Source organism: Pteronotus mesoamericanus, unplaced genomic scaffold (genome assembly GCF_021234165.1).
Source record: "Pteronotus mesoamericanus isolate MK-2021 breed Mesoamerican mustached bat unplaced genomic scaffold, CSHL_Meso_final contig_317, whole genome shotgun sequence".
Classification (NCBI taxonomy): Eukaryota; Metazoa; Chordata; class Mammalia; order Chiroptera; family Mormoopidae; genus Pteronotus; species Pteronotus mesoamericanus.
The window spans coordinates 4,657,985-4,674,697 of NW_026555133.1; the positions used below are offsets into that span (position 1 = coordinate 4,657,985).

Sequence of the window (16,713 nt, forward strand, 5' to 3'; positions counted from 1 at the left end):
GGCACTGTCTGTGGCTCCTATGCCGGCGGACCCGCCGAGGGGCCGCTCAGACCGCGGCCTGAGGGCCTGGGCGCTGTCCGCGGTGCTGACCCACACGCTGCGCCCCCGCTCTCCGCGGGGCCGGCGGGTTCCCCACGTTTCCTTTCCAGCCCCCAGCCTAAGCGGGCCCCAGGAGTCTTGACGGGCAGCCGGGGTCCTTAGACCTGGCTCCCGGCTCCCGGGGTTCCCCGTCCCCTCCCCCGACCGCGCGCCAGCAGCCTCCCTTCCCCCCCGCCCCGCCCACGGCCCCTCCCCGCCAGTCCCAGGTCCCTCCCCTCCCCCCTTATCTTTCCCGCCCCCTCAGCTCCCCCCTACGGCTCGTTCGCCAGTTCCGGTCACGTTGCTGGGTGTTTACGCCTGGAGGCTGCCCCGGACCCCCTTCGGCGCCCCGGATCCCCCCCCGCCGGAGCCCCGGCGCCACGGCCCCGCAGCCTCGGAGCAGCTGATGGCGCGGCAGCCGGGGCGGGCGCTGCGGAACCCCGGGTGCAGCTAGTGTGGGGAAGGAGAGCTCCTCCCCCCGCCCGGCCCGCGGACCCAGGGCTCCTCTGGCCTGTCGCTCCCTCCGGTCCTGAAGGTGAGGAGGCCGGGGGGGGGGGGGGGGGCGTGGGGGTGGGCGCCGCGGCGGCCCGAGTGAGGAGCAGCGCGGCCTGAGCTTCAGCTCCCCGGGAGGGCCGGTGTGGGGCTGGGCGCCGCAGCGCGCGGGAGGCGGACGGGACCCGCGGGCTGCTGGCAGAAGTTGTCCTCCACCCCCCGACTCGGGCCCTTCCTGGCCCTGGCAGAGAGTCTGGAGTAGTCGAGGTCAGGCCACTGCCACCTCCCACTGCACACATCTTTCTTTCTGCTTGCCTTTCCCTGTCCTCCCCGGTACCTCTTCTCCGTCCTGCTTAGTCTCCACAACACCCCCCCTCACCCCCCCGCTTCTCTGGGAGTCATATTGGAGGAGAAATCAGGGCAGAACATCAAGACTGAAGAGGGTGGAAGCTCCGGTTTCCCTATACATCCCACTCCATTGCTCCTGGATCCTCTGCTTTGCTAAGGTGGGGGGTCCTGGATGTTCAGTGGAGGGGGGAGCATAACCTAGGGGTCTTCGAGAAGGGCTCTGGAGGGGAGAGGATCACCAGACCCCTAGAGGATGTGGTTCCACCACTAGCCAAGGGACCCCACCTTACACACAGTCTCAGGCATTTGTCAAAAGCTGACTCCTTGTTCTCAATGCAAATCCCCAGGAGAGCCAAGGACTTGGGCATGTGGGGAGTAATTATTTTTTAATACATGCACTTACTCGCCCTGGTGATTGCCAGTAACACTCAACTCAGTCCGTGTGCTCCTGGTCATGCAAGGAATTCCTGGAGACAAAGCCCTGCCCTCAGGATGCTTCCTGCTTAGAACAGCGCGCGCGCGCACACACACACACACACACACACACACACACCACCCCCACCACCCCCCACCCCTCAAAAGTGATTCGCGGTGGAATGCTTGGGGCACATAGTGGCAGAAGAGGATCATTTCAGCTTGGTGAAGGTCAGGGAAGCTTTTGAAGGGGCAGAGATAGGGTGGGGGAATAATAAAGGAAGGATGTTCACAGGAATGAAGAGAATTTGTTTTGAGAGCAGCAAGAGGTAGAATCCAAAAGAGGAGCGGATCCGACTGCAAACGTGGACTGCTTTCAGATTGTGAAGGGCCTTAAATGCCAGAGCGAGCAGCATGTGGGGGTTGCAAGTTGCCAGGCACTGTCAGTTGTGCGTTGGGCAACTACTTAACCTCCTCTAAGCCTCTGTTTCCTCATCTTGGAGTGGATAGATGTACTAATAGAACCTTCAATGTAGGGCTGTTACGAAGATAAATAAGTTCGTGTATGTAAAATGCTAAGAACAGTACCACTTATTATTATGATCAGTATCATTACCTGTGCATTCATGTCTGAGAAAGGTTTCTCAAGTTCCTGCTTCTCCTTACTACCCAAACTCTCAGAGTCAGATAGTTAAGAGGAATAACAACTAAGAAAAGGAAAGAACATTTTAATTCACTCATTTATTCATTTATTACCATGACTGTCCTATCTAATTTACCTCCCCTGGCAATTAGAAAGATAAAAATAAGTTTAACTTATTCCTTGAAGTAAGAAGACATACTTAAATAATTTTAACAAAATGTGGATATTGAGTGTTCAGAACAGCGCTAGAATATTTGTTGACCGAATAAATATTTTCGGTCCCATAGGAAAAGAAATACGAAGAATGAAATAGAAACTGGGACAAGAGAAGCAGTCAAGGGTGAGGGGAGGCAGACGTTGCAAACTCAAGGCAAGCGGAAAGCAGAGGCTTCAGCTCTGGTTCCTTTCCCAGCCACTGCACTTGAGGGAGAGCTGGGGGCAGCAGGGGCTCCGAGACATCGAGAAGAGGAAGAGAGGGGAGTAGTTAGCCACCCATCAGAGTGGCTTTCCACCTTTTGGTTAGCAGAAGCCTTTTCTCCAATGAATTCGTATACGCAAGCCCACCGTATAAAAGAGGGGTAAAAAAAACACTAGTGCCCTTTTCCCCAGTCCTTTTGGCAGTATCAGCAACCCCTCCGCAGAGCTCTGGGGCTCTGTGGAGCAAACTTGAAAATCACTGATTGAGGTGATTCTCAAGGCCCTTCAGAGCTGTGAGTGCTGTGCTTCTGTACTTTCTGCGGTTCTTCCAGTCCCAAGAACCATAGGAAGTGGCGAGGGGAGAGGACCGCAATTTCCTACTTGCCAAGTCAGTTGTGGGCAGATGGCCGGGGAGGACAGTGGGTACCCGGAAGCTCCAAAGAGACAAGCAGGAGGTGAAGCCTTTTTCAGGGATCAGGAACTCAGGCCTTACAGAGTCAGACTTGTGCCAGGATCAGAGTGTTCCTGCACCTGACACTTAGTCTACAGTTGGGGACTTGAACACAGAAGGTTCCTCCCACTAACATCCCCAACGGGAAAAATACTGGTAACTTTCTTTCTTTCTTTCTTTCTTTCTTTTTTTTTTTTTAACTGAGTTGAGTTGAATGTATTTGAGCCAAACAGATGGCCTGCCAGGGAAGCAAGATCTCAAAGCTCCTGTAACTTTCAGAGATGAAAGGTGTGTCAAAAGTACTTGGAATTAACTCTAGAAATTGTGAACCCTGTATGACGGGTCCTTTTTTATTCTTGATGATAATTCTTTAAAATGAACATTTTTCATCAAGCTGGAAAATTAAAACAGAGAAGTAGTCATCTTTTGCTGGGCGAAGGCGGAAGGCAGAAGCAGCGCAGTCCCCGCAGCAGTCAGGGCGGGGCACAGAGGTGAGGGGCGCTGTGAGCCTTGGCACGTGGTGGGCGGGGCAGGGAAGATGGAGCCGATCGCTCCTATGCCTTAGCTGCTGCTACTGGCCTGGCCTGTGTCCTCAGACACGAGGTCCTGAAGCCGGGAGGTTCCAGGACTGCATTTCTATGTGCAAACCTGACATTTCTTTCTGGGTCGGGTCTTCCAAAGTACCTGTGACTCCCCAGCCTCACACAGGGGACCTGTGTTGTCCCTGGTTCTGTCTTCCCCACTCCATCTCCCGCCCTCCTCCACACAAACTAAATAATGTCTAAGAAAGAATATTTGCCAAGATCGTTTGTGACCCAAATTTCTGCCCTGAGAAGAGCAGCCTGCCTAGTTGGAAGCAAATACCCAAGTCCTTCTGGGAAGGCACGGAAACAGCTGGTTGGCTCAGTCTGTCACTGTGGCCAGGGTCCAGTCTCCAGGGCTGTGTGGAAAGGGCTTTGACTCTTCCGAGACATTTGCATTTCAGCAGCTGGGAACAGATATTTTCTCTCCTCATTGTAGGCACCGGCCCACACACCTTCATCCTCCAGTTGTGCACACAGCAGATGTATAGATTCAACAGATGCAAGACCCCCCCACCACACATGCCTGCACACATACATACACGGGCTCAGGTACCTGTACAGACACACATCCCAACACAGACAGACGAGAGCACAGACATAACTCACCTGTTTTCTCCTGAATAATGCACCAGTATGTCTGACTGCTTACTTGACATCTATTTCTCCTTGTCTGAGGTCTCTTGAGCACATCAAATGTAACATGTCTCAGGCTGGATCTTACCTTCTCTGTAAATCTGCCCCTCCACATCCGTTCAGCCCGGCTTCACAAACTCCCTCACTCATGCATTCTACAGATACTTACAGAGTACCTCTTATTTGCCAGATTCTGTCCTAGGTACTAGGGAACAAAACAGTCCATCTTGTGTTGCCAACAGTCTGGCAGGGGAAACAGACAGTAAACAAAAATGTAACATATGCATCTGGTGATCAAGGCATGGAAGAAAAACAATGCCAATTCAGGGAGTGGAGAGAGACAGAGAGGTCTATTTTAAATCATAATGGAGAAAGTCCCTGATCATGTGACATTTGAACAGAGTCCTGAATGAAGGGCCATGAGGATATACTGGCAAAGGGCATTCCTGGTAGAGGGGACAGCATATATATGGAGTCCCTGAGGCAGGGGTGTTGCTTGGCATGTTCAGGAAACAGCAAGGAGGCCAGAGTGGCCGGGGTGGAGCCAGCAAGGGGAGAACAGTGGGAGACAAGGGGAAAAGGAGCTGCGATGAGGTGCAGGGTCTGGTGAGAACTTTGGGCTTGGCTCTTGGTGTGACAGGAAGCCATTGGAGGGTTTTCAGTGAGGGATGGGGTGACCTGATCAGATTTGCTAAAGGAACTCTGGCTGCCGCAAGGAACACAAGGGCCAGAGCAGAAGGAAGAAGCCAGTTAGGAGGCTCCTGCAGTGGCACACCGGAGGGACGGTGGTGACAGGGACTAGGGAAACACAACAGATATGGTGACAACTGATTGGATGTAGGGTGTTTTCTGAGGATAGAACCAACAGATGGATACAGAGATGACTAAAAGATGACTCCTAATCATTTGTCCTGAGCAGCTGAGTAACGGGGCCAATAGCGGTGCTGTTCATCAAGACGGCGAACATCAAGTAAGCAAGGGCAGGTTTGCAGGAGCGATCACGAGAGCACTGGGACCAAACAGATGTGTCTGGTGCTCAGTCTAGTGTTCAGGGGAGGGTTAGTTTACGAGGAAATGTATAAATAGCATTCACAGTCATGGGATTAGACGAGATCGCCTTAGGAGTGCTTAGGTAGAGAAAGGGCCCAATGTGAAAGAGGCGGCAGTGGGGAACGTCGGGCAAATGTGCCTTCATACTTGAGTTGCCCAAGCCAGACAAGTGTTAAACATCCCGGACAGCCCCCGCCCCGCCATGGCCTAAGTCAGCGATTTTCAACCAGTGTGCGCTAAGAATTTTTAAAACATGCACTACCTGACTAGTCAGGGTCACTGACCTCTTTTTCTTTAAATTGTCAAATAAAAAAATGATAACAGCCAACATAACAATGGCCACCTGGTGTCAGTGAATCAAAATTATAACCATTTTTGGTCAGAGTGGCAAAAAAATAAATATTTTTGGTGTGTTGCAGAATTTTAGTAGTTTGTGGGCCTTGCGATGAAAAGGTTGAAAATCGTTGACCTAATCCAATCTGTCCCCGTGCCTTGCCAGTTCTACCCCCAAAACACGCCTCGAACTTCTCCCCACCTCCACGTCTGCCATGCGGTCCCGCCGCCGTCCTCTCTCACTTGGACCGCCGCTGCAGTCCCCCGCCTGGCCTCCCGTGTCCACCGCGCCCTCTCATCTGCCCTCTCCACAGCAACCATGCTGACCTTTAAAAAAAAAAAAGATTTATTTACTTTTAGAGAGAGGGGAAGGGAGGGAGAAAGAGAGGAAGGAAGCATCAATGTACAGGAGATATATCAACTGATCGCCTCACACACCCCCATGCGGGGACCTGGCCTGCAGCCCGGGCATGTGCCCTGACTGGGAATCGAACCGGTGACATTTTGGTTCACAGGCTGGAACTCAGTCCACTGAGCCACGTCAGCCAGGGCCTACCGTGATCTTTTAAAAATGCAAATCATGTACCTCACCGCCTAAAATCCTTTAATAATTTCCCAATTCTTTTAATATTAATCCAAAATTCTCAACATAGTTGACAAGATCCTGTGTGATCCTCTCCCCGCTAACCATACTTCTGTAGCCCCCCCAAGTACTCTACACCTCCAGGCTTCATCAGCAGTTGGCAGTGCCCGTTTCTCAGAAAGACCTTATGAAGCACTTAGCACACAAGGCTTGGCACTTAGTAGGCACTCAATAAAAGTCAGCTACCATTATTATCGTACCTCTGGGCCTTCACAAATGCTGTTCCTGTTTGGGATGCTCTTCCCAGTGCTCTCCTGACTAACTCCTGCCCTTTCTTCAAGCCTGTATTACTTTTCTGCTGCTGCATGACAAAGTACCTAAGTAGCTTAAAACAACATAAATGCGTTTTTTCACAGTCTCCAAAAATCAGCAGTCTGGCACTTTTTACCTGGGTCCTCTGCATGAGGCTGAAATCAAGACCAGCTGCATTTTTATCTGAAAGCTTAACTAGAGAGACACACACTTCCTAGATCCCGTAGGTTGTCAGTAGAATTTGCTTCCTTATGGTTGTGGGACTGAAGCCCCGTGGCCTTGCCAGCCGCCGCCCCTGGCTGCCAGAGCCTCTCTCGGGTCCCTGCGTGTGGCTTGCTCCACAGGCTCCCTGGCATGGCAGTTAGCTCTTCCAAGCCACCAGCAGGACTTCTCCCAGGCTCCAGGCTTTCTCTCTTCCTTCAGGAAGGGCCCTTTGAACTGGGCCGCCCAGGATAATCTCCCTTTTGATTAACTCAGAGCAACTGATTGGAGACCTTAATTACACCTGCACAATCTCTTCATCCCTGTCATAAACCTAATCACAGGAGTGAAAACTGCCATATTCCCGGTCCCACCCACACCCCGGCGGGGAGGGAGTAACAAAGGAGGACTTGACCGCCAGGAGCTGGAAGTCCAGGGGACCCTCTTAGCAATCTCTCTGCTATGAGGTCTCAGCCTAAAATCACTTCCTCAAAGAGACCCTTTTCTGACCCCAAATCTAAAATAGGTCCCGCTTTAGCCCCAACCAGTGCGGCTCAGTTCGTTGGGCATTGTCCTGCAGGGCGGAGGGTCGCCAGTTTGATTCCAGGTCAGAGCACATGCCCGGGTTGCGGGTTTCACCCCCGGTCAGGGCATGTAAGAAGGGCGGCCATTCGATGTTTCTCTCCCTCCCTTCCCCTCTCTCTAAAGTCAAAAATAAAAATAAATTTAAAAATTAAAATAGGTCCCACTTTGTATTCTTCCATATTACACTGTAGGTTTCTTTCATGGCACCTATCACAAATAGTCATTGTAAACTTACTTATTATTTGTGATATGCATTTTCTGTTTGTTTGACCCTCTCCCCTTGGCTCTGTGAGCTCCATGAGAGCAAGGATTTTGTTTTGCTCATCAGTGTCCCCTGTACCCAGCACAGCAGTTGGCAACAGTAACTCATTGAATGAGTGAACGATTAAAGAGAGGAGCGAATCAACCTACTCACATATTTAATAGATATGAGAAGCGATGTAGGACTGATTGAGCCAGGTCCAGTGCTCCACGCTCTTTAATCTTATTTACTCCTCACTGTTACTATGAGTAGCCCCATTTTACGGAAGGAGGAAAAGGCTCAGAAAGGTTAACTTTCTTGCCCAAAGTCACACAGCAGGTAACTGAAGGGCCCAGGATTCAAACTCAAGATTGTCCTCAGTGTAAATATTGGCAACCTTCTTTAGATTCCAAAGATTTGAGATTTTTTGGATTCAGAAGGTTGGAGAATGGCATCTGCCACCACTTTGACCACATGAACTGGCACAAGTCACTTCAGTTCTGAGTCTAAGTTTGTTTGTGAAGTGGGGGTGGACATATCCACTGAAGAATGGTTGGCAGAAGTAAGATAATGTGCATGAAGTTGTTTAAACATAGCAGATGGTCCATAAATGTTGTGATTCTTACCGGCCAGAGGGCCACCCTCTGCTGAAATGAAGGGCCTGGTCGGTTGGGCCAGGGGACCAGGGGGACACGAGGGCAGGGAGCTCAGAGAGAGAAGCCTATGAAAGCACGGGTCTCAGGGGGACCAGTTTGGCATAACTGTACAAATAAAAATCTGGATTCGCAAAGACTTACACGGAAGCCAGTCTGGACGGGACCATTTGCTGAGTGGAGCCGCCCAACAACTGGCCTCCCTCTCCAAAGCCCCAGGAATTCCTGGGGCAGGCGGCGCAGGTCCTTCAGAAGCTTAGGGAGGCCCTGGTGGGGAAGGCATGCGCCCTGGGTCCTGGACTCCAGAGGTGTGGGCCTCCACTGCCCTCTGCCTCTGCTCTTCCAGGACGCCCATCACCGGAGCAGGGACTCATGGGAAAGGGAAAGGGGTAGAGCCAAAGAAGGGAGAGCTGAAAGGCCAGGCTGTCATCAGGATCCAGGGATGCAAGTGTCGCCTCCCATCAGTGTCTTAAGTTCCACCTTTGGTTCACCGCATGGGGCTCCTTAACACCCTCCCCCATTCTTCCCTTAAAAAGGGCTTCTACGCACAAAGTCAGTGTTAGTAAAATGTTCACCTGGTCTTCCTCCTCTACGACCTGGAAGAGAGCCCAGAGCCCTGGCTGGAGGTTCACTCAGAGAAATGGCGTTGAACTGGGACAGGGTGTGCTCAGAGCCATGCTGCTGCCCTGCCATGTGACGGTCACCCCCGAGCTGGGATGTTTGCAGGATGGCGGAGCTGGAAGAGACCTCGGGGGTTCTTCTACTGAACAACTCAGTTTGGCCATGAGAAAACCAAGAGCCCAGAGAGGGACAGGGCTTGCCCACTGTCACACAGCTGGGTAAGAAGCAGGCTAGAACCTGTCTGTTTCTCTTTACTGACTTTGCTGCTCCACTGGCGTTCCTCTCTGAGAAGCTGAGACTGTGAGGGATCTGAGGGTGGGCAGGGCAGATGGGCCCAGAAGATGTGGGTTCACCTTGTCGTCCTCTCCAGGTGGGGCCCAGGCCTGGGTTGCCATGGATACCGTGTCCCTAGAGCATCAGATCCAGAGCGTGCAACGCCACATCAGCTTCCTGAAGAAAGAGCAGATGGCCCTGCTGCGGGACCTGCACCTGGAAATCCTGAGGCTGCAGAAACGCTGCTCAGGTGAGGCCGGGAGGGACGGCTGGGTGGTTGCGGGGCAGGGGCGACTGTCACCATCAAATCATTGTCTCTGATGGGGGTCCCCCATGGGCCTCTCAACAATGCTACCGTTTTTCTGAATGAGGAAACTGAGATTGGGGGAGGTGAGAGATGAGTTTCAGGGCGAAGGGTTCTGGTTCGGCAGCAGAGGGAAACCTGGGAACCGTTCCTGGGCATTTCCTGTCCCTTTCTAATAAACGTTCACCAAGTGCTTCCCAGCCCCAAGAAGCCCTCCGCCTAGTTGGGGAGACACACACACGGAGGGGAATATTAAGATAGACGGAAAACAAAGAGGGCGGACAGGAGTTCAGGAGCAGGACGGTGTCTGGCCTGAGGTGCCAGTGGTGGAGGAGGGGACCAGGCACCCCAGGCTCCCCGGAGGAGGGACGCATTTCCACCCCCTCCAAGCTGAGTAAGACTTGGGACATGCTGAAATGTTCGGGAGGAAAGGGGGTGGAGAAAGCATTCCAAATGAAAGGAACAGCATGGCAAATGGTAAAGTCCTTAGGAAGGAAACTGGAAGCTTAGGAAAAGTTGACTTTGATGGATAAAACTGAGCTTAAAGGAGACTGGTGAGAAATACGGCTGCAACCGGATCATGGAAGATCTTAACAAATACCAGGACAGCGAAGAAGTTTGGCCTGTCCCCTGGGGTAGCAGGGAGCCACTGAAGGTTTCTGAGCAGCAGCACGCTGCCTCAGGAAGCTCGACCTGGCAGTTGTATGGAAGGTGAGTTGGTGGGAGAGGGAGGCAGGGGACTAGTGACAGGGCTGCTGAAATGGTGCAGAGGAGAGAGGACCGGGCATAGGAAGAGGAGGACCAGCGGGAAGCAGATGGAAGGAAAGGACTTGGCAACCAATTGGATTCGTGAACAGGACAGAAGAAGGCACCGAGGACAAAGCTGAGTCCCAAGCCTGACCTCCGTCTTGGACATCAGGCCTCAGCTGCCTGGCCCTCTCAGAGGCCTGGCCTTGGCCCAGGGGCCCACCCAGGCCGAGTCACCGAGGGCGGGCTTCAGGCCAGTGACTCACAGTACGTCTCAGCTGGAACAGCCTGACCTCCTCTCTGTAAAAGTAGGTAAACTGAGGCCTAGAGAGAGAGTCACACAGTATGTTAATGGCAGGACTAAGACTAGAACCCAGACTTCCAGACTCTTGAGTTTTCTGCACATTCTCTCCCCAAGATAGCCAGACTTCTGTCTCCCTTCCAGCCTCTGCTTATAGGAGGCTCCCCATTCTCCAGAGGGAAACTGAGGCCCAGAGCGTTTGAGCGACCTGCTTGGCTTCTCACTTTGGCATAAAAATCCAGTTGTCCTGACTCTTAGCCCCCACAGCCTCCTCCCACTCCAAGTGCAGGTTCGGCCGCCACACTCCAAGGCCAGGCTCTGCGCAATCTCCCTCAAAGCCTGCTCGGCAGCAGAGCCAGCGCCGCGCCCACTCACCCCTGCCTGGCACCGCTTTTTCACTGCAATAACATTAAAGGAAAATTGAGATGAGCGAACCCTAAGACGCTACAGCTCTTCCTCTAATTTCTTTTTATCTTACCCTGATTCTGAAGACCTGGGTCCTTCCACTCAGGACACTGGCAAGAATCCCAAGAAATTATAATAGGAACAGAGGGCCCTCGGCTCTCACCACCTTTCTCAGATGGGCGTGGGCCTGCAGTCTCTACGTTATTGATTAAGGAGATAAAAATAACTCTGGCTGGTGTGGCTCCATGGATTGAGTGCTGGCCTGGGAACCCAAATACCTCCAGTTCGACTCTCAGTCAGGACACATGCCTGGGTTTTGGGCCAGGTCCCCAGACGGGGGCGGATGGGTGCATGCTAGAGGCAATCAATTGATGTATCTCTCGCACATCGATGTCTCTCTCCCTCTCTCCCTCCTTCCCTTCTCTCTAAAAATAAATAAATAAATTTTAAAATAACTCTGGGCTGGCCTAGGGCAGCCACTCATGGGGCCAAAATGACTGAATAAGGCTGTGCTCATGAGGGGCGGGCGAGTGAGAAGAGAACAGAACAAAAAAGAGGGCTCCAAAGACTAGGAAGGGGGTGGGAGAGAGGAGGGGCCGGAGAGAGGAGGGAGCCAAGGGGCAGGCTGCCGGGAGACCTGCCAAAAAGAGGTGAAGATTCAGAATGAAGGCCTTGGAGGTGGGTGAGCGGGTTCTGGCTGGTGGGGCGGCTGGATGATAACAAGAACGGCCGCCGCGTACTCAGCGCTGACTCAGGCCTGGGCTCAGCCCCCTGTTTCTTTCTCTCGTTTAATCCCAGCAGCAGCCCCTTGTGAGGCAGGAGCAGTTTTATCCCCATTTTGCCGATGAGAAAACTGAGGCTCAGAGAGTGCTATCACTGGCCCAGGGTCACAGTGCACCAGATCTCACAGCATGTTCATTGAAACCGAGGGAACTCTGACCAGAAGATGAGCAGGGAAATTTGACGGAGCAGGGAGAGAGGCCCAGCTGAGATTCATCTGCCCCCAACTCCCATGATTAAGGGCCAGGAGAAACCAGCCCACAGGGAGTTAATGGCACAGCCAAAGTCCCTGGGCCGCGTCCCTGAACCCACTCCAGGCTCCCTCGAGCTACAGTGCAGGGCCCAGGAGGAGGGGCCCGCTCGGCCCCCGGGAGCCCTTGGGGCAGAGGCGTCAGCGTCCTCCAGGGGCCCTAGGGAGGAGGTTCAGGCTCCGGTCACAGCAAAAGCCCCGTACCCCAGCTGTCTGGCTCCTAGCAACAGCTGGCCTCCCCAGGGGAGGCACCCGGCAAAGGCCTGGTCTCCAGAAGAGCTGGGTGGGGGCGGAGAGGAAGGCCTGGCAGAGGACCTGCAGGCTGTCTCCCCAGGTGCTGCCGCAGTGGTGGTCCCAGAGGGGTGCTACCTTCTTCTCCTGCCCCACGTTCACACCTCCTCCCTCTGGGCACCCCACTGAGCTCCTGCAGGGACACAAAGGTGCTCCTGAGCAGGTGCCCTCACCCAGGCAGCTGTGGCTCCCCAGCTCCCTCGTGCCCCTTCTCCAGCTGGGGCGGAGCGGGGAGGCGGGCGGGGAGCATGGGGGAATGGCCAATCCCAGCTGGCTGAGGGCTGGGGCCTTGTGGCCTGGCTGCCAGGGCCCAGGAGGAGACTGCTCTGGCTCTGGCACCCTTGGTGGGCTCCTGGGCCGCCCCGCACCGCCAGTGCCAAGCCACGCACATGGTGCCAAGAGCCCACAGGCTTTTTGTTACCAGGTGGCGCTGACCTGGTGGAGCCTGGAGGAACCCCGGCTGCAAAAGGGGCAGGGCTGATAATGACAAAAAATAACATTGGCACAGCAGGACTGGCTGTGAAAACAGTCAACACATGTGATCTATTGGTGAATTGCTGCTACCTTCAGTCCCCCTCCAGGGCCCCACGCATCCCAGGACACCCCAGCCTCCCTGGACCCAGCGACTAAACACTAAAGCAACTGTGCCCTGTGCAGCAGGGCGTCCTTCAGACCAACTCTGATGGGTTGGCATGTTACATATTTGTACATCACCCCTGGGAAGGAGCAACACTTCCCAGCCCCCAGAGCAAGCCAGGCTCCTTGGTCCCACCAGGGTTGAACCAACCCCCAAATCTAGGCCACAGAGCTCACACTGGAAAGATCTCTGGGCTCAGAATCAGGCAGGCCAGGCTCAGGCTGTGCCTGGACCCCTTCCCTCATCCCCTCGCCTTGCTAGGCTGTAGTGAAATGTGTGTGGCAGCCAACCCAGGTGCCTTCTAAGGATCCGTATCGCCGCTTCTCCTGAGCCGTGATTCCCCAGTGTGTGTGTGTGTGTGTGGTATACAAAGGGTCCAGCACAGATAACATCCTTTTTTTAATTACAAAATCATAAGCATGTAATTCCGTAACATAACAATATCACACTCAAGCACACCATATGACACTTTAGGTGAAATGCTCAAATTAAAACTATAAATTATTACACCCATGTTATTACCCTACTGACCACACTCAAGCAGGCGTTACTTCTGCAGGACCCTGTGTATATCTCTCTCTCTTTTACACACGCGCGCGTGTACACGCACAACTGCCTTTTCTTTTCTCTTCCCCCAGAACTGACCCATGACCTGGAAATGAGAGAGGCCCAATCTCACCAGCAAGGTAAGAGGGCAGTGACTGATGGGGAAGTGTCATGGGGGCCCAACAGGTCACCTTTCCCCCCACTTAGTAGGACACAAGCCTTCTCTGTCCCCAGGCCAGACTGGGGGACAGCCACTCCTCAGCTTGTTGCGCACAGTGCAGGATGTAGCCCCACCTGCCCCTTTTGCTGTATGACCTTGTGCAGGGAACGGCCTGCACCACCATACATAGTGCCCTGCACCCACGTTCCTGGGGAAAGGAGGAGAAGGAAAGCTTGGAGGAGATGGTGGCCGGGAGGTGCCCTTGGCGGAAGTCATTCCCCTCTGTGACCTACCTCACCAGTCTTTCCCAGCCTTGCACAAGTGATTCCCACGGTTGGTGTCCATGTCCTCCAAGATGCTGAGTGTCAGGCTGCAACACTGACAGTAGAAGGTCCTTGACTTCAAGGAACTAAGCCTGGAAGAGAAAAGGGACACATGCGCATTAGCACATCCTTCGGTTTACGAAAGCGTGACTTCTGGCCAGTGGAACAATTCCACTAAGAGATTTCTTTTTTTTACAAATTATTCCTTCACCCATAAAATGGCAGGTGAGGTGGGAAGATGATATTAAGTGGATATACAGTTTCAGTTTTGCAAGATAAAAAAGTTCTACAGATCTGTTGCACAACACTGTGAGTATCCTTAACACTGGGGAACGGTACACTTAAAAATTGATAGGATGGTAAATTTTATGTTATTTTTATCAGAAATAAAACTTTTTTTTAATAAAAAGGGTTGCATGGTTGAGATCTTAATCACCAAATTATACAATCTCTAAAAATTAGAATTGTGTGGTACCCATTGTCTCAAAGTACAAGACACATTATCTGACATGGGGAGGGATTCCATAAATGCTTAACTAAGAATGAATCACAAAAATAGTCTTTCTTAGTCAGGAGAGATTTAAGAATGGACTCCCTGCCATACTGATGTGCTACTTATAGATCGAGAGTTAGGGGTGAGAAAGCTGGAAATTTAAGGTAAAAATGTTAGGCGCCCTACAAATGGATTTGGGTATGTGTGTATAAAGATCTAGACTCTTGAAGACTTGAAGCAGTTCAGCTCACTTCTTTAAGTGGCAACTATGCGCAACCTTTTACCTACCTTTTGTCACCTTTCGTCACCTTTCAGCTTCCTGTGTCCCTACACTCACTCACATGTGCCAACCTCGGGATCTTGTTCCTGCTGAAATGGAGCTAATAGCCCAGGAGCAGGGGGCCTCAACTCTGAGGGTCCATAGGATCACCTGGAAAGATTTAAGAAGTGCCAGGTCCCGTGTTCAGTCCCAGAGATTCTGATTCAACTGGCCTTTGGTAGGGCCCTGGGAAGCTTTCTTAAAGCTCTCTGGATGTTTCCAGTGTATATCTTTGGCTGAAACCCAGTGCAGTGGCCAAAGGTAAACAATCAAACAAAAAAGTACAAGATGTAATAAACCCTCTCTCTCTGTTGAAATAAGGTTCTGTTACACTGACTCCCCTTTCCTGCCCACACTCCCAGTTCTTTTCAGTCCCTTGCTTTTGCACAGTCCCTCTGTCCCAAGCATTGTCCCCTCCCCTCTTCACTACTTAACATCTATTCATCCTTCAGAGCCTAGCCCCAATCGCTTTTCTGCTGGGAAGCCTTCTCTGATTAGGCCACATTCTCCGTGAGTCATGGCATTGGTCCATGTCACATGTGAATCCCACCTTCATTTGTACTTATGTCCCATACTTCTCCAACTGTGCCTGCTGTGAGCTTCATGAAGAATGTTTTCTTTTCCACCATAGCCCCAGTGCCTGACACAGTCCACATAGTAAAGGTTCAACAAACATTTGTGGGGTAAATAAAATGGTCACGGAGAGTTCCGGGGCTGTCCAACCCTTTGGCAACCACTCTGTGCCAAACTGGAGGAAGAATTGTTGTATTGCGCCACACATTAAATACATTGCAACATATGTAATCACACACAAAAATCTCATCATGTTTTAAGTAAACTTAGATTTTGTGTTGGGCCGCGTCGGCAACCATCCTGGGCTGCAGGTTAGACACCCTGGAAGCTGAAATCCCAAGAATTAGAGGAGAGGGCAAGCAGAGAGTAGGAATAGATGCAAAGGCCCTGATTGAGGAAAAAGTGAGGCCGGTGTGGCCGTGGGGAGTGAGAGAGAACTGGGGAGTCGCAAGCTTTGTTGGGGGGTGGGGGGGTGAACTGTCCGCACCATCACCTCTCCTCTTTCTCTCCTCTTTCCAGAGGCGGCGTCGCGGGAGCTAGAGAGCAAATGCCGGGAGCTGGAGTCCCAGCTAGCGGAGCGGGCAGCGGCCAACTCCGAGCTGCGGCGGGAGGTGGCGCAACGTGAGGCGCTGGTGTCCGCGCTGCGCTGCAGTCTGCGCGCGGAAGAGCGCCGCTTCCTGGAGGAGCTGCGTCGGCGCAGCCACCGCGCCACCGTGCTGAGCACCGAGCTGCAGAAGCACACCGAGGCGGCCGCCTACCTCTCCTGCCAGCTGTACGCGGCACGCCAGAGACTGCAGGCACCGCGCCCGGGCCCCGGCGCCGCAGCTGAACCCCGGCCCCGCCGGCGCGCACAACGGGCTCGTCGCCCGCCCACTACGGAGGCCGCCGCCAAGGGCCCCCCCGGCCGGGACTGGGCCGCCTGGGACCGCGCGGCCTGCGCCTTGGACGACGCCGACCCCATGCCCGACCCTGCGCTCTTCCTCTACGCTCGGAGGCCCCCGCGGCCCAGCGGCCGCAGCCCGCGCCAGCCGCCTCCCCAGGAGCCCCCGGACCAAACCGACCCACCGCCTGCGCCCAGTGCGCCCAGTGCACCCAGTGCACCCGGGGCCCCCGAGTAGGCGCTGCGCTGGCGGGGCGGCGGGGAGTGGGGGAGGCCGGCCCCCGGCTAGGGATGCAGCCCGGCCCTTGCTGACAGGTCCGTGGAGGCCGAGAGAACCGGTCCCTCCTCCAGGGAGCGGGCCGAGGTGGCCCCGGCTTCTCCATCCCTTCCAACGCTCCCCCCCCACCACCCCGCCTTTTGTATTTCCCAACGTTTCAAAAGCTTCGAGCTCTCCCCTCATGCAAAGGAGCTCCTCTGCGGGGCTCCGCGAGTGCACCTTTTCTGGTAGAGGACTCACAATACTGATCCTCCTACGATCCCCACCCTGCCACTGGGAGGGGAGGGGCGGGATTCACGCCCTGTCCCGGGAAAACTGACAATCGTTAGGCGGGAAGGGGAAGGCTGGGCTGGCCCACGGAAAGGAACCGGAGTGGCACTTAGCGCCCTTAGGCCTTGCTGCCCTGCCTCTCCCCGCCTCCACCCCAGCCCCCCGCGGCCTCTCTCAGCCCCGCACGGCTGCCCTTCGTCCAAGCCTTCCTCCTAGGAGAGGCTCCGGTTCAGGGGCTGGAGGCT

General features: G+C 53.8%; 1 protein-coding gene across 1 annotated transcript; it reads left to right on the top strand.

The window, feature by feature from the left end:
- Positions 1-503: 503 nt before the first annotated feature.
- On the top strand, positions 504-16,159 carry CCDC92B (coiled-coil domain containing 92B). The gene is made up of 4 exons (XM_054575665.1): positions 504-613; positions 9,010-9,162; positions 13,266-13,313; positions 15,561-16,159. Exons 2-4 carry the CDS (start codon positions 9,033-9,035, stop codon positions 16,157-16,159), a joined length of 777 nt encoding a protein of 258 aa, XP_054431640.1. The 5' UTR covers positions 504-613; positions 9,010-9,032.
- Positions 16,160-16,713: the final 554 nt, after the last annotated feature.